The sequence below is a fragment of the Desmodus rotundus genome, chromosome 7 (assembly GCF_022682495.2).
Source record: "Desmodus rotundus isolate HL8 chromosome 7, HLdesRot8A.1, whole genome shotgun sequence".
Lineage (NCBI taxonomy): Eukaryota > Metazoa > Chordata > Mammalia > Chiroptera > Phyllostomidae > Desmodus > Desmodus rotundus.
Genome location: NC_071393.1, coordinates 63,723,386 through 63,746,598, shown reverse-complemented (window position 1 = coordinate 63,746,598; position 23,213 = coordinate 63,723,386). Strand labels below are relative to the sequence as shown.

Here is a 23,213-nt window from a genome sequence, read left to right as displayed (position 1 = left end):
CCCGCCCCGCCCACCCGCGAGGCTATTGGCGGAGTCTGCCTCTAGCGCGCTGGCCACGCCCCACTTTGTTATCCGACTCTTTTCTGGGTCAGCTGGTGCTGGCGTCAGGCGGAGGGATGGGCTGGCTCGGCTCGACTCGGCAGGGCTTGTTTACTATGGCTGATGATCTGGAGCAGCAGTGAGTGAATCCTGTCTCTTTCTCTTTGTCTGTCTCTCTCTGGGCCATGATCCTGGGACTGTCTGTGGCTGAGGAACACTTTTAGACACCTTCCTGCCTTTCCTGTTTCAGGTCGGCCTCAGGGGAGGGCTGGGGGCTGTTTGCTTGCTTTGCTTTTGCCCAGAAGGGGCGGTGGCAGAGCTGGGGCCGCGGTGGAAGATAAGTTCGCCTGCAGCTTAGTGATTTGGACTTTCCACATTAGTCTTCGTGATCGCTTCTGGTTTCGCTCTACCCGCCGTGCTCTGGGATGAGATTCAGTGGGAATGTCTAAGAGCCCCGAAGCACGCTCGTGGGATGCGGTTGCGGGGGTAGCTGCCGGGTCTGCTCGTCTGGATTCGCCCCAGGGTCCAAGTCCGGGGTGGGAAAAGCCTCGTTTCGCCCGGCGTGGAGAGGACACGGGAGGAGGAAAGAGGCCTCCACCGCACTGGAATTCGTCTAATTGGAATAATGAAGGGGCTTGCAAGCTTTCTTTAGTTCTCACCCACCGAGACACTTCGCAACTTGCGATCCTAGTTGATGATGTTTTTAATCTTCATAACAATATATTTTATGCTGTGGACTCAAAATTAGAGCTTTTGGGAATTGTTACCACCATCTCGAGGGAATCAGGTTTGTGGTGCCACCTGTAGACGGTGTGACTAGCCCTTTGCAGTTTGGTAGGAGCCAGGAAAAGTTGCTTCCAGAAGAATGACTCAGCTCCCAGCCAAGCCTTGGTTTCACCAGAACGGGGAATTTCGTGGGTCTCATGTTCCCCCTTTTCAGAGCAGCAGAACTGGCAGTTTGCAAAATGAATTAACTTTTTGACAATAACGCTTCCTATACTTGAAGAGACTCACCAGGAGAATGTTACTTTCTAACACGACTTTTCCGAGACAAAATGTACAAATAGCTACAGTGACTTAGGGAAACAATACTGGAACTGGTTGAGATGCAGGTAGTTAAACTCGTTTTTACAAATGAAGAAGCCAGTGCCCATAGAAGTTGGGAGACTTTCCCAAGATCACAGATGTCCAGAACAGGCTTCTGACCCAGCACAGAACCCCTTCTGCCTTACCCCCATTTAGAGCGAGAGACTATGCTGGCCAGGCCAAGTTCATGGCTAAGTGGCTTCCCTGTTCTTTGCCGGAATCCTCCAATCCCTATCCCTCACCTCCCCAGTTGTACTGGGCAGCTAACAGTGAGCCTGGCACTATTTCCAGTGCTGTACCTGTAACATTTTTGGTGAAGAAGAGAAAAGTAAAGCATAGTGCTGTTCCATGGAACAGTATTTCTCCTGAGTTCTATAATGTGGGATCCAGATACCTTGGTCTGACTTGTAACAGTCTCTTATGATGTGAAGAGAAAGTTTGTCTCTTAAGACTGGCAAAATCCTGTGGTCTTGGTGTGCATGCTTCAAGCTTACAAGGAATTTCAGTAGAGAATTAAAGAGGGTTCTGAGTCTCCATAGGATTTCATTGATGAGGCTGACAACTGTCATCTGGCTATAATGTCATTGATGCACTCTCAACTGCAACCTCAGTATTTCTTTCAAACTTCAAACAATCATTGAGAATTGCTATAAGCAAAACATTTATTGTGAGTTTATCTTGTGCTAGACATTATTCTATGTGGTTTAGGTGCATTAACTCATTTCATCTTTATAACAACCCTATGAGATAGATATGATTGTTACCCACACAGAAAGGCCAAAGTCACATTGCTGGTAAGTGGCAGTGCCAGGATTAGAACTCCAGCCTTCTGGCTTTAGATCACACCTTTCAAAAAGCAGAGACCAGTGTGAAAATTATGTTCTCGACTGTAAGTATTCATGTATGGCCTTGAAAAGCCAAGGCTGGAACTTCCAGAGAAACCTGGATTTGCAGTCTGGGTTCTTTAGTTCTGCTTTTTCTAACTAGCTATATGACCTCTTTGGGCATCAGTTTGGTCATCTGTAAAATAAAAAGGCTGGGCTAGATGATTTCTAAGGAACCATCCTAATCAAAGCTCTGTGCTTCAAATGATCTACGAGGATGCCCAGTGTGTGCTAAGGGACAGGGGAGGAGGGCAGTAGCTCCTCTCATTCTCCCACAGAATACCCCCGTGTGACTACACGGATGTTCATGGGCCCTTGGTATAGCTGGTGGTATCCATCCTGTAATCCTCTTCACCCAGGTAGTTCAAGAAAAGGGAAATATATGGGATGGAAAAGGAATAATAATAAACACATTCATTGAGTATTTAATTTGTCCCAGGCATCTTACAAGTTCCCTTATGTATCTAAACACTCAAAGACAGGTTGTTTATCAGGCCAAAGCCATTCTGTTCGTAAATGACAATACTGTAACTCAGATCCAAGGCTGTTTTTTAATAATAATAATCATTATTATTATTATTATTGCTGCAAAACTGGTGCTTTCGACTTCTACTCTGCAATGACTTCAAGTCCTATGGATATGAAAGGGAAAGCAAAATAGATTATCTTACCTGTTGTGTTGCCTGCCATAGGACATGAGGAATATGTGAGATTCCTACTCATTTTATAATCTGAAAAACAAGGCCAAAAGCAACCTGTGTCCAGTCAGTGATTCCCAGTAGGACTTGAACCAGGTCTCCCACCTCCTGCTCCCTGCCTATCCCATCTCATTGCTCAAGGATTGCCTGAGAGCCCAACAGGGCACTGACAGTGCTCTGTACTTCCAGGGGCTTGGAAGAAGTCACATATAAACTGCAGTGCCCTGCCAGGAGGGCAGGTGGCATGGGAATTTGTCCCACTCTTAAAGGAACATTCAGTCCTGGGGATGGCAAAAGATCATTGAAACATTAGTTAAAAGTTGGCCTTTCCCCCTGCAATCTCCTGGAACATTATGAAAACCAGAGACAAAGGGGATTATACAGCTCAAATGAGATAGATGTGAAAGTTCTTTGTAAACTGTAATGTGCTGTGAACATGGTATTCTGAGTGTCTTGGAAACAAAGGGCATGTTTTTAACAGCCATTTACCAGAGAAGATACAGTCTATCAGGTAGTGAGGGAATTGCCAGCTGCCACAGTGGGAGGTCTCCTGAGCCTGGGAAACACCCTGCACCCTGATAACTCTTTTGCAACTGTCAGTGAGGCTGAGGGCATCAATGTTTCCTTTCCAAATTTGCCAATGAGCATTTCTGTGTTTCCTTGTCCCAGGCCTCAAGGCTGGCTGAGTAGCTGGCTGCCAGCTTGGCGACCCACTTCAATGTCTCAGTTGAAGAATGTGGAAGCCAGGATCCTCCAGTGTAAGTAGAAGGGACAGCTTGTGCTACCTCCCTTAGGGGCCTAAAGAGGGTATCTCAGAGCCTGGTACACGGAGCCCACTGACTCCTGATTAACAATGCTTGGGAGTGGGAGGAAGGGTTGTCAGTGATCCAGGGGAAGCAATTTGTGTAGAGGACACCATATTCTATGATAATGGTTCCTCAGCATCTCCCTCCCTGTCCATCACGCTAGCTCCTGCCACATCCCACAACTTCACCTCCAACCCTATGCCTACCATTAGCTCACAATGCACACAAACACACACATTCTCTCCTCCCCTTCTTCCTTTTCTTCCTATTCCTCTCTCCTTCCTCTCTCCTGTCTATTATTCCAAACATACAAGCACTTCTTAGATTTACCACCTTCCTACCCAAGGACTAGCAAGCAGTCTTAATATTCTCTAATGTTACTGTTGCCCCTCCACTTCTCTGGTGTGAGGCAGGAGTTTGGGGTTCCCACAGGCCAGCTGTCATGGGCAGTGTTATATCAGGGCAGGCATCCCAGGACCCTCCCCAACCACTGGCTCAAACAAGGTCCTTGGGCCACATCTCCCCGTCCTTCCCATATGATCTTACCTGCCCTGTACTACCTCCCCAGCCATGGCTACCCTTTCCCTTATGGGCCTGAGTAAGTGCAACTGAAGGACAGCCAAGCTTTCAAGCTCTTGCCCAGGATCCAGGTGACTTCCCCCAGACAGCTCTGTCAGGTAATCACCTTCGTGCCGGCAGAGTAAACACTGCCCACCTTGGTCTGTCTCTAAGAGGAATAAGCCCATGGCTCAGTTCACACCCATCACCCCCTCCACCTGGCTCAACTCCAGGTAGAAGCTGCCCTCCAAGTTACCGTCAGTGAGGACACTTCTCTCCATCTGTCAAGCTCCAAGCACACACAGGTCCTAGAGCAATGGATGCAGGAACTCTGTGAGGTCAGTGGGGTCACCGCTACCCTGGGCCCAAAGGGAGCCAGGCAAACAGCCTCAAGGAGTAAGATGGCCACTCATTACCTACAGACTAGACAGTCTACAAATTGTACATGGAGTTGAACTCTTAGGGTATATGGTGAGAGGGTATGAAAGGAAGGAGGTGAAGGGAGGTCAGGAAGGGTTTGGGAATGGAGGGACAGGGCTGAAGAGTAGTAGTCCAGGCAAAATGATGATGCTGTCAGAAAACAGACTCATTGCTTTGCCCTGAATCCCCTCTCCCCAGGTCTCCAGAACAAGTTCCTGGCCCGATACGTGTCTCTCCCAAACCAGAACAAGATATGGACAGTGACTGTAAGCCCCGAGCTCAGGGACCGTACCCCCTTGGTGATGGTGCATGGCTTCGGGGGCGGCGTGGGCCTCTGGATCCTTAACATGGATTCCCTGAGTGCCCGCCGCACGGTGCACACCTTCGATCTGCTTGGCTTCGGGCGAAGCTCCAGGCCAGCATTCCCGAGGGACCCAGAAGGGGCCGAGAATGAGTTTGTGACCTCAATAGAGACATGGCGGGAGACCATGGGGATCCCCAGTATGATCCTCCTGGGGCACAGTTTAGGAGGATTCCTGGCCACTTCTTACTCTATCAAGTACCCTGAAAGGTAAGGAGGAGCCATCCTCTCAGTCATGACCTAACTCCTTGCCCTGCTGGGAACTTTCCAGTATTAGTTTCCAGTAGTTCTCTTCCTGGGTGCTTTAAGGGCTATGGTACTCCAAGCAAATACAACTTCTCCTTTGTCCTCCTGTAGAGTTAAACACCTCATTCTGGTGGACCCATGGGGCTTTCCCCTCCGACCGACTGACCCCAGTGAGATCCGTGCACCCCCAACCTGGGTCAAGGCTGTGGCCTCTGTCTTAGGGCGTTCCAACCCACTGGCTGTTCTTCGAGTAGCTGGGCCCTGGGGTGAGTAGCTTGCAGATAAAGAAACTATCTCTTCAAACCAAGGCTGTCCCATTCTAGAAGCCCCACTGCTTCTGGGCTCCCATTATCCCTGCTTGTTCTTGCAAAGTGGGAACGGGCCTAGCATTGTTATTTAAAGCTATTAATCTGGATCTCTTTGTCTGAAGTTTCAGAAGGTTCTTTTTTTCCTTCCTGTGCATGGAAAAAGATTTCTTACGCAAGGGGCAGATGGAGCCGAACTACTACTCTGTGCCTTGGCCTTGATTAGCCCCACCCCCCCATAGGCAGAGAGAAAAGGGCCATGAGGTGACTCTTCCTCTGCTGAATTCTTACACTGCATGTGTGGGTTTATGGTAATCTGTGTGGTAACCACCACTGGCTGCCTTCTCTGCAGCTCACCCAGCACCTGCAGCAGGGCAATGTCAGAGCCAGAGCCTCCAGCACAACCCACAGTGTTAGACAAGCCCCTCAAAACCATGCCCTGCTCCAGTCAGACACCCTTTAATAGCTGTCAGAAATTCTGTGGCTGAAGGGACAGAAGGAGTCCAGAGGGAGCCAGCCAGAGTAAGTGAAATCAGTAGGTCCCAAGCTTCTGACCTCAGACTGCCAGCACCCTAGCTTTCTGCCAAGCTTTTTACTCTGATGAAGTGAAAAGCAGATGGCCTTTTTGGAAAAGGTTGGTTGACCCTCTGTCTTCCACTAATGGCTTATGTATACATAGTAATGTCCAATAGCCAGTTATTGTGAGTTAATTGCTAATGGCTAAGAAAGAGTTGTCTCTCTAGGCCCTTCGTGAACAACAGAATGACTGTGGATAAAGAGAAAAATGAGTACTTGAAGAGAAGGTAGGAGTTTAGGAGAAGCCCAGCTCTCCCCACTCTCCCCACTTTTGGACTCACACCTGGCCAGGTTCCTGCATGGACAGCAGAGTTGCTGTGGTTGTGACAGCTGGCTGGCAGCTATGGAGGAGGGCCAGGGCCCAGGGCATCCTGGTTGTGCCTCCCTCTGATCCCGTCCTTCTCACATGCAGAGAGACCAGGAGAGACAGAAGTCAGAAGTTGACCAGGAGGCCCAATTTTTATCATCTGTTTTGGGTGCCCTGCTGCCTGTTCATTAACTATATAAAGAAGGTGAAGAGAACAGATTGCTCTAATACTGTGCCCTGAGTCTAAGATGCCAGAGTTAAGTTTGCCTCTCGTTCATATTATGTTACAGGCCTGAACATGAGCAGGCTCTTGGGAGGTGTTCTACTTTCATTCACTACCTCAAGGTGAAAAAGCCATGAGGGTCTCAAGAGTAGGAGAAATAATGTTTGGTGAAAGTTGTTAAAACATGTGCAGGCAAGAGTCTTTCCCCCGCCACCCAAACTGGTCACTCCATGTTTTTCTCTCCCCACCCAGGGCCTGGCCTGGTGCAGCGATTCCGACCAGACTTCAAGCGCAAGTTTGCAGACTTCTTTGAAGATGATACTATATCAGAGTATATCTACCACTGCAATGCACAGAATCCCAGGTGAGTGCAGTTCCCGGAGCCAGCTCCCAGTAGATGGATTTGGAGATAAAATTCCAGCAGCTGGGCAGCCACAGAACTGTACCGGGACCATTCTGTGCTGTATTTCCTCTTCCAAGGAGCTTTCCTTCAGCTAAGGAAACTGAGGCATTAGCAGGCATGATCATCTCCACAGACTTCCCTGGGGTAGGCATAAAGGGATGGAGAACACAACAGATCAATTAAAGCTGCCCTTATTCTTCTGTGGAGACAGTCAGTTTTCCTGACAGGCAACAGTCTAGAAAACATTTGAAAAGATCTTTTTTTCTTTTTTTTTTTGAAGTGAAAAAATGGTACAAACATGGTATTTTTATAAAGGCAAAAAGGAAAGGAAGAAGTCTTTTCCCATCCCAGACCTGTGATTCCCAGATTTCCTTGTTATTTTCTGTCTGAGATACCACGGGACAGTGTCAGAGAACCTTCTTGACTACCTTCCTCTGCACACATGTGACTATATCTATAGAGTACACGCCTACAAATAGAATTGCTGGTTGAGAAAGCATGCATTTTAAAATTTAATTATGTGCAGTATTATTGGGACAGGAATTCTTTCCAAATCTTTCAGAGATTTCCGGGTGTCCCCAGAATCTTCAGAGCTCCATATCTTTGACTGCTCACACAGCCGGCCCCACAAGCCTGTTCCTCAACATTCTTGGCACCTGACAGGCAGGGCACAGTCAGGGAGGTAATCTTCCCCTCAGGCCGTGCTGTGTGAGAGGCTGATAGCAGGAGGCAGCTTTGGTGGCACCTCCTCTGTGGTGGCCTTACCCTGAGCTACTAGGAGGCATCTCAGGAGCCAAGGTCACTGGGAGCAGCAGCACTGCCCCGCCTCATTCCAGGCCTGTCCAGGGCACCGTTAAGAGCCAAAGCTGTGAAGAAAGAGGAGATTTTCATTCCAGCAGTACTGTCTGAGCATTAGCCTCAAACCCAGACAGTCCTCAGGAAGCATGGGAATGGCCCATCCAACATTCCACATGAGCTCAGCTAATTGAAGGGCCCCACTTAGGCAGCAGTATAGAAACTCAGCTCAGCTGTCAAATCAGGTAGCCCTCTGCTTTCTGCACTCTGCTCCTCTTTCAGCCCCCTCTGGGCTCAGTGGCAGTCTCATACCCACTTGAGGCCCCTCATGCACAACCCTACCCCTTTCCTCGGAGTGTTTCCCAGTCTCAGACCTAGTTCTGGACAGTGAATAACCTCCCAGTCTAAGCCACAGAATATATAATAATGGGACTGATTTGTGTCCTGAAGGAAGCAGAGATGACATCAGTGATAACCAGTCCCCTCCCCACAAATACCATCAGTTAGTTTTATAACCCTGTGGGTTTCTGAGTTGTAACCCTGAGAAGCTAACTCTTACCATTCCCTTGGAAAACATGAAATTTGGCCAAGGAAAAATCTGGGGAGAGGGGGTTGCAGGGACATACCTACTCTATTTCACCTAAACTCAGGGGCTTTGTACATATTTTTATTTTCCTCACAATGACCTGATAAAATAGGTATAATTCCTCTCCAATTTGTAGATGAGAAAGTTAAGGTGTGTTCTGGTTATACCACTTGCTAAGAGAGTATATAGCCAGGACTTAAACTCATGTCTCCCTGACTTCAGAGTCTATGATTTTTCCACTATACTGCAGTGCCTCAAGGAAGAACTGATTCCAGTGGCTGGTGCAGAACTCCGGTTCCCCTTAATCCCAGGGGTGCAAAGGAGACTGGCTGAGCCTGGTAGAAGGCAGTCTCCTGAATCTCCTCTGCTCCCCCAAAAGCTACAGACCAGCCCAGAAAGCCATTTCTGTACCAGCCTTGCAGACCCCTCACAATACTGCCTCTGTTAGCTCTACCTAAGGAAATGACCAGGGAGCAGAGTAGATTTGATTGGCAGTCATTGCTTCTCACACAGCACAAACTGCTGCTCTCTCAGGACTTCCTAAGATGGATGTTTTATTCCAGAGTCTCCTCAGGAAACTCTGTGTACTGTCATAGTGTCCACTCCTCAGACACCACTTCAGATGAACTCACTCTCCCTCCACCCCCAACAGGCTAACCCTCTAGTCTGTGTCCTTACAGCACTCCATCACCCTTCCATACTTCTTGGGAAATGTGAAGTTAATTAATCATATAATTCATTATTTAATGCCTAACGTGTGAGCTGAAATGTGAACTGGGTCGGCAGGTACTATATCCACCTTGTTCATATGTCCCCTCACTCAGCTCCAGGTGTGACACGTAAGTACTTGTTGAAGAAGTATTAAACCATTCCATTCTTGGACAATACTCAGTGCCTTGGGGGTTTTCACGAGTGTGTCCCTCTAACTTGGTTTGTGTTAGGAGGCCTCTAGAGATTCAGTCCTATTTCCTAATCTTACCAATATTTAATGAGCCTCAAACCCAGAGTTTGAGAGGAAATACCAATATGATGAAGATACTGCCCCAGCCTCTGAAGGGACCAAGTTGACATTTTATGCTGTATAGTTTATTCTACTAATTCCCTACCCCATTTTGCTTCTTAGTGGTGAAACGGCCTTCAAATCCATGATGGAGTCCTTTGGCTGGGCCCGGCGCCCCATGTTAGAGCGAATTCACTTGATTCGAAAAGATGTGCCCATCACCATGATCTATGGGGCCAACACCTGGATAGACAGGAGCACGGGAAAAAAGGTTAAACTGCAGCGGCCAGATTCCTATGTCCGAGACATGGTACGTTGGCCACCCAAAGAGCAGTATTGAGGTAGCAAAGCTGTGCACTGAATGCCAGCACATGTTGGTTGACTCTCAGCGTGGATGCACACTCTGGGTAGAGAAGGGTGATGGGAGAGTCAGTAGGGAAAAGAGGGATGAACAGGTTGAGACGGGGCAGTGGACTTGAAAAGGTTGGTTCTGTGTCATTTCAGACAAGATTGGACGTATTCAGGGTGGTATGGCTGTAGACAAAAAGAGACAATCATTCAGCTACCTCCCACACACCTCCAACTGGGAACCTAGCCTGAAACTCAGGTATGGGCCCTGACCAGGAATTGAACCAGCACCTTTTGGTTTGAAAGCTGGCACTCAATCCACTGAGCCACACCAGCCAGGACTCTGTGTCATTTCATAATCAGGGGGCCTCTCACTTCTGTGTAGCCCACTTCAGCTAAAAAGCATGTTCTTGTCCAGTAGCCTGGCACAGACATCATGGCGCCTCTCCAGCCCCCTGTAAATTCCCACTCAAAACCAGAACTGTGAACAGTAGAGAGAATAGTAGAGACTGACATGAAGCCTTCCCACCACATTCCTACCTTCCCTTTTTTCTACCCGCCTCAACGTTTATTTGCTAATGAGTGTGCTTAATTAGGCAGGCTGCCCAGTGGGCCCTGGTTTATGGACCTGTAGATAAAATGAGCAGATCAGCAGTGGGGCTAGCATGGAAGGCAAGATACAGTGAGTCGCCACAGGAGGAGAGTGGGATATTGAGAGTCATTGGCTCCCACAGGAAAGGAGAAAGTCTTTGTCCTCAAGACCCAGGGAGAAAAGTGGATCATTATTTCCGGTAAGTGCTCATGGATAATAGGCAAGCAGATCTAAAGGAAAAGAAAAGGTTTGACAGCTTTCCAGTGCCTGGAGTAAAGGGCTGTCCCACCCCAGGCGGGTTTGTTTCTCCACAGGAGATCGAGGGTGCCTCGCACCACGTCTACGCAGACCAGCCGCACATCTTCAATGCTGTGGTGGAAGAGATCTGCGACTCAGTTGATTGAACTGCTCTCACCAGAGGAATCGGAGAAAGCCAGAGAGTTGCTCTCACCTCTCTGTCTGCTTACTCATCCCTGTCCTTTCCTCACCAACTAACATGTGCCAACCAGGTAGAGTCTTGGGCTATTCCCAAGGCGGAAACACAGTGAAGAGCACTCCTGACCCCAGGTGTAGGGCTGGAGGCAGAAGCCACAAAGAGGCCTTGAGCCTCCCACCCCAGGGAAGAACATGAAGGGTCACTTAGTGCCACCCCATTCTCTCCATGCCAAGTGTTACACAGGTAGTGGTTATGAAGGGCCTCCACCAAAAGTAGAGCGGCCTCTCTTCCCCTGGACAAAGCAGAGGCTCCCGTAGTCTTTCCCAGCTCTGGAATGTTTCTGAGGGTAGGTTCCACGCAAGAGCATCTTCCTCCTCCACCACCTTTTAGTCCCCATTCCATGCCAGCACCTGGAGTCTGGTTGGGACCAGTTCCCACTTAGCTAAAAAAAACAGGTCCTGGAGCTCCCTTGTTCTTCAGAGTCCCTCCTGTGACCTGATAGGACATATCCAAAGCCCACATTAATGGGTAAGGAACTGGCTAGGGCAGGACATGGCTGGCCTATGGTAATAGCAACTCTGTTCCAGGAAAGCTCAGGCCAGAACCCAGGTCTGCTATGCCCTGTGCTCATTGCAGACTCCATTTGCGAAGGTTAGAGGCAGGTATCACTGCCATGGGGTAACTGGCCAAGGGCATGCCCATCCCTGCCCCATGTTCAAGCCCCATTGCACGGGGGTACTGTTGTCCTGCCCTGTGTCTCAGCCCTGGCTGCCTAAGCTGGAAACACTCAAGTGCTTCCTTCCCTGCTCCCCTCCCCCAACGGGAAGGCTTATGTGCCTCCCTCTGTGCCTTGAGCCCTGAAGCCCCACCTGTAGTACAGAGCAAAGGTGGCCTCTGGTGGAGAGAGAAAGGAAGGCCCTTCAAAGTAGGGCCCTGCCTGGATTCCCGTTCTCCGGCAAGATTTTTCTTCCCATCTCCAGAGCTGAGGCCACCTGTGGTCCAGTGGAGAGCCTCATGCCAGCAGTTTCCTGTCCTCATCGGCCACAGGTGGTTTTCATTGCCTGGCCCTCCATCCCTGCCATCTGTCCCCCATGGTCTCCAGTTCATCCAGCTCAACCTACCTATCACCCTCTCCCAGGGGCTGGTTCTGGATGCTCCTGCGAGGTCTGGGCAATAGGCTGGGCCTGGCCCCAGAACCAGGGCAGCTCCTGCCTGCTCCTTCACTTTTGTAAAGCCAACCCTCCACCAGAATAGTATTAACTTGCCATGCTTTGTACTGCTGATCCAGCTGCCTCAGGCTCCTTTTCTACATTAATAAAGAAATGAGTAAAAACTGCTGGTGGCGATGATGTTTAATATTGCTCCTTCAGGAGTGCTGGAGGTGATGCTGCATTCACAATAGCCTGTGTGATGCTGAGTCAGAGAAGGGGGCCCTGAGGGGTACCTGCGTACATACCTTTCCCTTCCATTTAGTACAGCAGTCGCTCTCCAGACCAGACTGGCAGGGGCACTCTCAGCCAGCCCCCTCAGAGGATGGGTGGGGAGTGGATGGACCAAAGCCCGACTCAGGACAATTAGGTAGAACTGGGTGCTCCCTACTTTGAAGTTCACTCCACATGGGCCTACACCTGGACTGTGCCTGTTTTCCTAACTTCCCTTGTGCAGGTAATGGTCTCTGACCCTGCCTCCCCCAGCTGGACTTTGGCCTTCCCCTAAACATGTAGTTATTTGTTTCATGTCCATCTTTCCTCCCTAGATCATAAGCTACTTAATAACAGGGGCATGTTTGGCACCTAGTTCATGTTCAGTAAATGTTTGTTTTCACCAAGCCAAGATAAGTGAGATATGCCAAGTGTCCCAGTCATTGCCAATGGTGCCCGCTGTCTGCTGGCTGACTGCAGCTAGGCCCAGAATTCCACAGCTCAAAGCGGCACATAACCCTACATACGTCATGATGACTGAAAGACCAAATGTTTGAATGGAGCTCTGGGGCACAACTGTAAGATCTGACCCACCACGAGATTCTGTGTCTTCCCTGAGACTGAAGGTTGCCTGAATGCCAACCCAGCCACATGGAGGAGAGGGCAGGCACAGGGTGGGGCAAAAGTGAGTTTACACTTGTAAGTGCGTGGAACAGACTTTATTCCTGTATTATTATTTATTAATTATTGTACTATTTTCCATCCAAACAACTGTAAGCCAACTTTTGCTCCACCCTGTATTTAGAGCTTACTGCATGCCAAGCACTAAGGCTACAATAGTGAAAAAAAGTGGTGTCTGCCTTCCTGGAAAATTATATTCTACATGGAGAGGCACATGTCATAAAATTAGTATGTAAATCAATATAATGAAGGGCTGGAAAGGGCTGCCCCTGAAAGGTTGGGATGGCCTCCCTCAAAAGTAATGTCAGCTGAGCTTGAAGGAAGTGCAAAGGGAGGGGGACGGAGTATCTGGAGAGAGCTTCGGAGTGCAAAGGCCTATTAGCAGGGATGCATGGCTGTGAGATGAGGCTGAGAGGTGGGTGGGGGCCCCACCATGCAAGCCCTCTGGCCATGAAAAGAACCTTGTATTCATCCTAAAAGCAATGGAAAACAGTAACTGAGTGTCATGGTGGGCTGGGGAGTGTGACAATCTGATCTGAGACTTGCAGTGACCACTCTGGCTTCTCTGCAGAGTACAGATTGGAGGGGGTGAGTCCCTGCAGGATAACTTTGAAGCTACTGCAGTGGCCCAGGCCAGAGATGCTGGTAGCTTGAACTTGACCAGTGGATAGTGGACACACAGAGGAGAAAGATGCAAGAAATATTTAGGAGGTGAAGTCAAAAGAACTTGTCAACACTAAATGATGCTACCACCTTCTTGGAGAACAACCTGAGTGTTTTTTAAAATACAGATTCCTGGCCCTGGCCAGAATGGCTCAGCTGGTTGGAGCATCGTCCCATAGACTGAAAGGTTGTGGGTTAGATCCCCAGTCTGGGCATGTACAGGAGGCAACCAATCAATGCTTCTCTCTCCCATTGATGTTTCTCTGTCTTCTTTACTCTCTCTTCCTCCTCTCTCTCTCTCTCTCTAAAAGCAATGAAAAAAATGTCCTCGGGCAATGTTAAAAAATATATATGTTCCTGGGCTGCGTCCCCCAGAGCTTGACTCAGTAAATCCAGATGGAGTCTAATGATGACATCTGCATTTAAACACATTCCCTACAAGATCCTGATGTCCCTGTTCACAGGTACTAGTCTAAGGGACCCCATGTCTCTGACACTTGACCCAGAAGGCTCTGGTGGGGGAAGTAGGGCCTATGGCTCTGACCATTCATCTCCTTGCCCCAGAACCACTGTGGGAGGCTGCACACCATTCTGATTTCCCAACACAATGACAACACAAGTGCAAGAGTCTGAAGGTCGCCCAGAGTGCCCTGTTTACACTACAAGGTCTACACACATGCATGCATGCTGAGATACACACACACACACACAGATGAATGTCAGGGCATTCCTGACATTCCCAGGGCTGGAACTAAGAAATCACTATGAACATGCCACCCAATCAGCACATTTCCTGATATGTTATAAGGATTTATGGTAACAGTTCACACTATAAACTCACATTCCTCAGAGGACTGGCAATGTACAAGGAGAGATCCCACAATAGACAAAAAAGACTGTGACTAACCCAAGAACAGGGAGGTCGGTTACAGTTCAGTGGCTAACAGAAATGTGCTAAATTTAACTTTCTCCTTGGGATAGACACAAAAGTATGTGTGCTAAAAAAATACAGTCTGCTATCATAGTGCAAGGGGTGCTGACATCTAGAAAAATGCCTCTCTCCACCCTGACATATCACTCTGTAAACCCACAACTGCAGTAGTGTTCATGGCCAACCAGAAAACAATCCCATTGATGTCTAGCAAACACAACAAAAACAGAGGCAAATGGTGCAAAACATCTCTTTTCTCATCATGTGACCTTTCAATTCACACAGAATCCTTCTGGGATGAGGCCTTGGCTCCCTCTCTACACTCCCTCTCCTTTCTCCCCTCCCCCAGGGTCCTGGTGTTTTGCAGAAGAAGGTAAGACGATTGAGATTTTTGAGGGTCAGTCTCAAACCCCCCAGGTGAAGTAGCTCAAGACAAACTCTCTTCACTTGCTGATATTGACTGTCTTTCACAGAATAAATTGAGCATTATTAATGCTGGAAAAGTCTTTGCCTTTATCTTACTAAATATTGATGCCACTCTTCATGAGGGTTGAGGAGAAAAGACAGTAGCAGCCCAACACTTTGGGAGAAGAACACATTCCTAGACAGAATATTAAGATGCACAGAGCCCTCCCCACACCCAAGAGGACAAGACCCCATTCTCTGGTTGATGACTCTATAAAGGACTGGGAGGAGCCCTCTCCAAACCTGGCCTTGCTAATGGCTAGGTGCTCCTTCCTTGAGTATGTTCTGAGGCCTGATGTAGAGTTTGTTATAATTCAGCAACCTTGTATTTTGATTGATACATATGAGAACCAGTTCTACAACCAGAAGAAACCTGGGTTGTGCTAGTTACTGAAGAGGACTCTGAAGGCCTTTTGGTTGTAGGTGATATTTTCATATCCTAAGTTTGTCTCTGAAAAAGAAAGAACATGAAGCCGAACCCCTGACAACTAACATCATGTCTGAGAACAGGGTTTGAGAGAGATCTTGGGACTTATGACAGAAGATGTACAGGCCTCTGATAAATTCATGAGATAGCTAACACAGCAAACAGGCATCATGTACAATACTTCCTAAAATTTTCAAGGAAGGAGAAAAGTGTCCAAATGAAACTGTAAAACCATGTATTGTAGCAATGGTTTCCTACACAGGTTGGCAGACCGGGGCTTGCCCATAAAAAAAGTATTTCTAGTCTATCATGAGATAAATCACATTTTTTCAATAATTCTAAATTCTGAAATTAGGTGCTTTCTAACATTTTCATGATTAAACTATTGTTTTCTGAAAAGATGCTGATATTCTGAAACTGTTTAGGGGTTGAAAGGAAATGTTACTTCTTTTTGCCAATAATGTCAATTGCAGAGAACTTCCCCTTGTAATTTTAATTAATTTTAATAAAATCCTAAAGCCTGGGAAATTCTACATGATTGAAGACCAACATTGGAAAGGAAGTTGAATTTTTGTCACAAGAAGATAGATGATGTGGAACTCATAACTAGAGGATAAATGTGGGAAAATAACATTGTTCAGAGGAAACTGATCTAGTTAAAGTTTCAACAGGAGTGTGTAAGTATAAAAAGAAATCACAAAACTGAAATTGGAAGCATGTGGATGGAAATGAAAGAAGAACTGAATAAGAAAATAAAACCTGGCAAGAGTACAGAAAAGATGTTAAGATAAAGGTAGACCATGAATGATACTTTTAAATTCAGGTTGCAAAACTGATCCAAGGCAGGATGCAGTAGTGCCAGAGCCCCAACATGAGGACACAAAGTCTCCTGTTAAAAGAAGAGAACCCAGTAAATTCTTGTCCTACTGACAATTTCATTTACTATAAGACAGAAGAAAGATTGCCAGACATAAGTATTGATTTCAGTAAGTCAGATTTCAAAATATTCCAAGGAAAATTACCTAAGAGATTCAAAAGGGACAGCAAGTGCTCAAACTTGAAGTTTCAATAGCTTTGTCCCAAAAGATACTGCTGAGGAGGGAAAGAGGCTACACCAGTCCGAAAATTACCAGGTATCTTCTGATGAGATCAAACTGTGGGCAGAGATAAATGTCTGGTCTCTAACATTAAAAATTGAACCAAACAAGTAAAGCAAGGAGAGTTCGTGTGAAAACATTAAACCTACATGAAAGCTTTAGTGAACTAAAAGCTTACTGTGAAGCAGAAAAGGATGAAACTGCCAAAAAAAAAAAAAAAGCAAATGCAACATTAAGCCTCATTAGCTGAACTGGTAGGAGACTCAGTGTTTCCACCATGCCCTGATTGAAGTGGAGGTTCATTTTGAGGACATTTTTGCTTTAATTAAAAGTGTAACAGAACACTTTCATTGTAGAAAAATAAGAAAAAAAAAGGACTTTATAAACTATTTATAGAAACAACCAGAGGTCTGGCCAAGAGCGGGGCACAGGTAGATGCGCTTCACTTCCTCACACAACCAAAAGAAGGACTACAACCAATTTAAAAACAAAAACAACCAGAACTGCCACAAAATTGAACTGTGTAGAAGTCTGACAACCAAGGAGTTAAAGAAGAAACGTTGATCCAGACCAGGAAGAGGGGCAGAGATGGGCAGCAGGGTGGAGAGGACGCATGGCCAGGCAGCTGATGGACCGGATGGTCCCACATTTGTGTGCAGATAAACCAGGAAGAATAACTGGGGAGTGGGACAGACCGAGCAACACAGGGTTCCAGCATGGAGAAATAAAGCCTCAAACCTCTGGCTGTAAAAATCTGTGGGGGTGGCGGCAGTAGGAGAAATTCCCAGCCTCACAGGAGAGTTCGTTGGAGAGACCCACTGAGTCCTAGAACATACACAAACCCACCCAGCTGGGAATCAGAAGGGCCCAATTTGCTTGTGGGTAGTGGGGGAAGTGACTGAAAGCCAGCCGAGAGCCGAGCAAGAGGACTGTTCCCTCTGTGACCCCTCCCACACATACAGCGCCACAACGCTGCAATGTGGGTTGCACCACCCTGGCAAATACCTAAGGCTCCACCCCTTACTATGTAACAGGTATGCCAAGACAAAGAAATATGGCCCAAATGAAAGAACAGATCAAAACTCCAGAAAAAGAACTAAGCAATGAAGAGATAGCCAACCTGTCAGATGCTGAGTTCAAAACACTGGTAGTGAGGATGCTCACAGAAATGGTTGAGTATGGTCACAAAATAGAGGAAAAAGTGAAGGCTATGAAAAGTGAAATAAAGACAAATATATAGGGAAGCAACAGTAAAGGGAAGGAAACTGGGCCCCAAATCAATGACTTGGAACAGAAGGAAGAAATAAACATTCAACCAGAACAGAATGAAGAAACAAGAATTCAGAAAAATGAGGAGAGGCTTAGGAAACTCTGGGACAACTTTAAACTTTCCAACATCTGAATCATAGGGGTGCCAGAAAGAGAAGACGTAGAGCAAGAAATTGAAAACTTATTGGAAAAAAAAAAAAATGAAGGAGACCTTCCCTAATCTGGCAAAGGAAATAGACTTCCAGGAAATCCAGGAAGCTTAAAGAGTCCCAAAGAAGTTGGACCCAAGGAAGCACACACCAAGGTACATCATAATTCCATTACCCAAGATTAAAGATAAGGGGAGAAGCTTAAAAGCAGCAAGAGAAAAGGACGCAGTTACCTACACAGGAGTTCCCATAAGACTATCAGCTGATTGATTCTTCAAAAGAGACCTTACAGGCAAGAAGGGGCTGGCAAGAAGTATTCCAAATCATGAAAGGCAAGGACGTACATCCAAGATTACTCTATCCAGCAAAGCTATCATTTAGAATGGGAGGGCAGAAAAAGTGCTTCCCAGATAAGGTCAAGTCAAAGGAGTTCATCATCACCAAGCCCTTATTATATGAAATGTTAAAGGGACTTATCTAAGACAAAGATGAATATAAAAACTATGAACAGTAAAATGACAACAAACTCACAACTATCCACAACTGAACCTAAAACAAAAACAAAAACAAACTAAGCAAACAACTAGAACAGGAACAGACTCACAGAAATGGAGATCAAATGGAGGGTTATCAGCATGGAGGGGAACGGGCGGTGGGAGGAAGGGGAATGGGAGAAAAGGTAGAGGGAATAAGAAGCATAATTTGAGAAAGAGAGGGAGAGAAACATCACCGGCCTGAGAACCAAAGGGTCACCCATTCAATTCTCTGTCAGGGCGCATACCCAGGTTGCTGGCCAGGTATCTAGTCCACATCCTTTGGGGGAGTGGGAGGAGCAATCACACATTAATGTTTCTCTTCCTTTCTTTCTCCCTCCCTTATCCTCTCTAAAAATAAATAAATAAATAAAATATTTTTTAAAAGAAAAAATAATTTTAAAAAAGAAGAAGCATAATTGGTAGGTACAAAGTAGATGGGGAGGTTTAGAATAGTATAGGAAATGGAGAACCCAAAAAACTTATAGGTATGGCCATGGACATGAACTAAGGGGGAGTGATGCAGGAGGAGGGGTGCAGGGCAAAGGGGTATAAAGGAGAGAAAAAAAATGGGACCACTGTAATAGCATAATCAATAAAATATACTTTTAAAATAAATTTGTAGTTTTATAGGTATTGACCTGGAAAGATTTTAAAATATCAAATCACAGACAATTCTTATAACACTGTCCCATTTTTGTAAAATAAAGATACATGTGTGAATAAACATGTACATGTTCAATAAGCATAACAATGTTAGCTGCTGGGGAGTGGAACTGGCTGATAGGGCTTTCATATTTTTACCTTACACACTTCTGTACTATCTAAAGTTTTACATTGAATGTGTATTTTTATTATTAAACATTAAAGAGTAAAAACACAAGCTCTCCTGTCAAATTGATCCTCGTTTTGGTTCACACCCATGACGTCTGCTTCAAGGGTGAGTTCCCTGTCTCTTTGAAAGGTATCTAAATCTTTCATAAAGCTAAAGAAGCCTCTGGCCAGCTTTGTGACCCAGGCATCCTTCTTAAGTTCCTGGGAGCCGTCTCTTTGAAGTGCAATCATCAAGGAAGATCGCACCCCTATCTCCCAGTCTCTGTGGGAGAGTAGCAACCTCACTTCCAGTGGACGTCTTGTTTCCTACTACCAACTGTCCTAAAGATACAAATTTATTTTTCCTCAGATAAAGCCGATTAGCTAACAGATGGTCACCCCAATTACCAAGTTAATTTAGGGTGAACTATGTGTGACAATAGTGCTGTCAAGTCCTCTCACTTGAGGACTAGCTATTTGATCTTGAGAAAATGTGTGTAATTTGTGTATCTGTTCAGCTATATAAAAGGGCGAGATTTCTTACTTGTTGCAATCTTCTTAGAGGATTTTCTGTGATGCTCATCACATTCCAGTTTAATGTGTGTTCAGTAGTGACATTGTTTTCTTTCCCTTCTACCTTTGTGGAGAGGTTTTGGGGATTACCATGAGGTTTTGTTTTCTATTATATTTCCTCCATATCTGCTGAGCATCAGACTGCTGTACAAGTTTGGAGGCCCCCATCTTTCTGCCTCTGTCTGCTCTGGGAGGTTAACAGGCCACAGGCAAATGTGGGTTATGGGGGTCACAGATACATTAGGAAAAAGAAGGGGAGAACCAAGATGGCAGCGTAGGTAGACACACTGCGCCTTCTCCCACAACCAGAACTGACAGAAAATCGAACGGCAAGGAAGTCCGACACCAAGGAGATAAAAAAGAAACATTCATCCAGACTGGTAGGAGGGGCGGAGACAGGCAGCCGGTGGAGAGGACTCGAGTTGCTGTGGCGGGATCGAGACTGGCGGAGTGTGGGACAAACAGGGCAGGCAGTCTGACCACTGGCAGACCCTGCGGCCCCACATTCGCGCACAGATAAACCAGGCCGAACGGCGGGGAGCTAAGCAGACCTCGCAACCCAGGGCTCCAGCTCAGGGAAATAAAGCCTCAAACCTCTGATTGAAAACGTCCGTGGGGGTTGGGGCGGCAGCTGGAGAGACTCCCAGCCTCACAGGAGAGGTCGTTGGAGAGACCCACAGGGGCCTAGAGCGTGCACAAGCCCACCCACTTGGGAACCAGCACCAGAGGGGCCCAGTTTGATTGTGGGTATCGGAGTGAAAGATTGAGGTCCGGTGGAGAGTGCAGCAGGCGTCATTGCTCCCTCTTGGCCCCTCCCCCATGTACAGCATCACAGCACAGCAACCAGCGTTACCCCACCCCGGGGAATACCTGAGGCTCCGCCCCTTTAAGTAACGGACACGCCAAGACAAAAAAAAAAAAGGCCCAAATGACAGAACACTTCAAAGCTCCAGAAAAAATACAACTAAGCGAGGAAGAGATAGCCAACCTATCAGATGCACAGTTCAAAACACTGGTTATCAAGACACTCACAGAATTGGTTGAATTTGTTCGAAAACCAGATGAAAAAATGAAGCCTATGCTAAGAGAAACAAAGGAAAATGTACAGGGAACCAATAGTGATGGGAAGGAAACTGGGACTCAAATCAATGGTGTGGACCAGAAGGAAGAAACAAACATCCAACCAGAAAAGAATGAAGAAACAAGAATTCGGAAAAATGAGGAGAGGCTTAGGAACCTCCAGGACATCTTGAAACGTTCCAACATCCAAATTATAGGGGTGCCAGAAGGAGAAGAGGAAGAACAAAAAATTGAAAACTTATTTGAACAAATAATGAAGGAGAACTTCCCTCATCTGGCAAAGGAAATAGACTTCCAGGAAGTCCAGGAAGCTCAGAGTCCCAAAGAAGCTGGATCCAAGGAGGAACACACCAAGGCACATCATAATTATATTACCTAAGATTAAACAGGAGAGAATCTTAGAAGCAGCAAGAGAAAAGGAGACAGTTACCTACAAAGGAGTTCCCATAAGACTGTCAGCTGATTTCTCCAAAGAGACCTTACAGGCAAGAAGGGGCTGGCAAGAAGTATTCCAAGTCATGAAAGGCAAGGGCCTACATCCAAGATTACTGTATCCAGCAAAGCTATCATTTAGAATGGAAGGGAAGATAAAGTGCTTCTCAGATAAGGTCAAGTTAAAGAAGTTCATCATCACCAAACCCTTATTATATGAAATGTTAAAGGGAGTTACCTAAGAAAAAGAAGATCAAAAATAGGAACAGTAAAAATGACAGCAAACTCACAGTTATTAACGACCATACCTATAACAAAAACAAGAGCAAACTAGGCAAACAACTAGAGCAGAAAGAGAACCACAGAAATGGAGATCACATGGAGGGTTGCCAATAGGGGAGTGGGAGGGGGAGAGGGGGGGAAAGGTACAGAGAATAAGTAGCATAGATGATAGGTGGAAAAAAGACAGGGGGAGAGTAAGAATAGTGTAGGAAATGTAGAAGCCAAAGAACTTATAAGTATGACCCATGGACATGAACTGTAGGGGGGGGGGGAATGTGGGAGGGAGGGAGTGGGCTGGATGGAGTGGAGTGAGGGGGGCGGGGAATGGGACAACTGTAATAGCATAATCAATAAATATATTTTTTAAAATTTTAAAAAAGGGAACATGAGAAAAAAAAAAGGAAAACGAAGTCACGTCACAGGTTAGAGAAATCTCTTGGGCCCCACTTGGACATGCTGTTGGACCAGAACCCCAACATTTTCCCTTGGATCTCCTTGCATACAGGCGCTGGCCCAACAAAATGCACGAGCTGGAATTTGCAGTATAGAAAGAAAAAATAATTTAATATTGAATTGGCCAATATAGAGCCAGGAGTTCATGCTCTAAACAAACCAACTCCTGAAGGTATATAGGTTACAGACTACACAGGGCGAAACCACATGACACCGTGGGTTAAGGGTTCTGGATGTGCTGAGAGCTGACTAGTTGGAGGTGAGGTAGGTGTAATAAAGCATTTCTTTAGGTCTTGAGGACACTTCTGAGGTCTTTTCGGGAGTCCCTCTGTCCAGTCTCATGGGAAAGCAGCGAGGGGATCATCCACCTTAGGGTTCAGAAACTGAAACATAACTTAGATCAAGATGTTATCTTTCATCCACCGGAGTTCTGGACCTTGTGATCATTAGTCAGGTCCCAGCTACTGTCTTCTGCTGCCTGGGTGGTGTGGGGAGGTGGGGGTAGAGTGGGAGGGAGACCAGGTCTCTGAGGGAATACAGAGAGACATGATTTCTAGAGCTAGGTTATAAAGCTAAATTTAATCAAAGTCATAAGGACCCTCAGTTTCATTGCCCCGATCCCCAGGCTTTCCAGGACCATAAGAGAGGCCATCATTAAGGCTCAGACTTCTGAGCAAGGGGAAAAGCTACTTCCCATTTGGTCTTGGCGATGGAATGAGTATAAAAGTGAGAGCAAGTACAGACCAGCTGAGATGCAGATTTCAAGAAGAAAAACTCTTCTTTGTTGACCTTCATCCCCATATCTGACCACATCATCATTTCCTGATACCAGCCATCTCAAGGCCCCACCCTCCCAGCTTTCTCGAGCTGTTTTCTCCTTCTATTTGATGGGCTCAACTGTTTTATTTAAATGTGAATTGCCCAGCCCTGGCCAGGTAACTCAATTGGTTAGAGCGTCATCCAATACTCCTATACCAAGATTGTAGGTTTGGTCCTTGGTCAGGGCACATGCAAGAATCAATCAATGCATGTATCAATAAGTGGAACAACAAATCGATGTTTCTCTCTTCACTTCCTCTCTCTCAAAAAATCAATTTTTAAAAAATGTGAGTGGTCTAATCCAGTCCGAACTAAGATTTCCATTTTTAAAACAGACTATTGCTAAACTGAACACATTTTTGCTTTATTTAGTATTTATTTATTGAGCATGCCTAGCATGAGAAACACTGTCCTCAAAGGCATTTCCTGTCTCTTGGAGAAGACAGACAGACAAAC

General features: G+C 46.3%; 1 protein-coding gene across 5 annotated transcripts; it reads left to right on the top strand.

Annotated features, from left to right (window-relative positions):
- Positions 1-63: 63 nt before the first annotated feature.
- ABHD4 (abhydrolase domain containing 4, N-acyl phospholipase B) lies at positions 64-11,999 on the top strand. 5 transcript variants are annotated; one of them, XM_024557021.3, is made up of 8 exons: positions 64-178; positions 3,377-3,465; positions 4,690-5,062; positions 5,210-5,364; positions 6,762-6,873; positions 9,417-9,603; positions 10,376-10,432; positions 10,548-11,999. In XM_024557021.3, the coding sequence occupies exons 1-8, from the start codon at positions 117-119 to the stop codon at positions 10,635-10,637; spliced, it is 1,125 nt and encodes a 374-aa protein (XP_024412789.2). In that variant the 5' UTR covers positions 64-116; the 3' UTR covers positions 10,638-11,999. The 5 variants fall into 5 exon arrangements, with proteins under 5 accessions (XP_024412789.2, XP_045048378.1, XP_024412796.1 ...); XM_045192443.2 differs by having other exon boundaries at positions 10,528-11,999; XM_045192456.2 differs by having other exon boundaries at positions 156-289; positions 10,528-11,999.
- Positions 12,000-23,213: the final 11,214 nt, after the last annotated feature.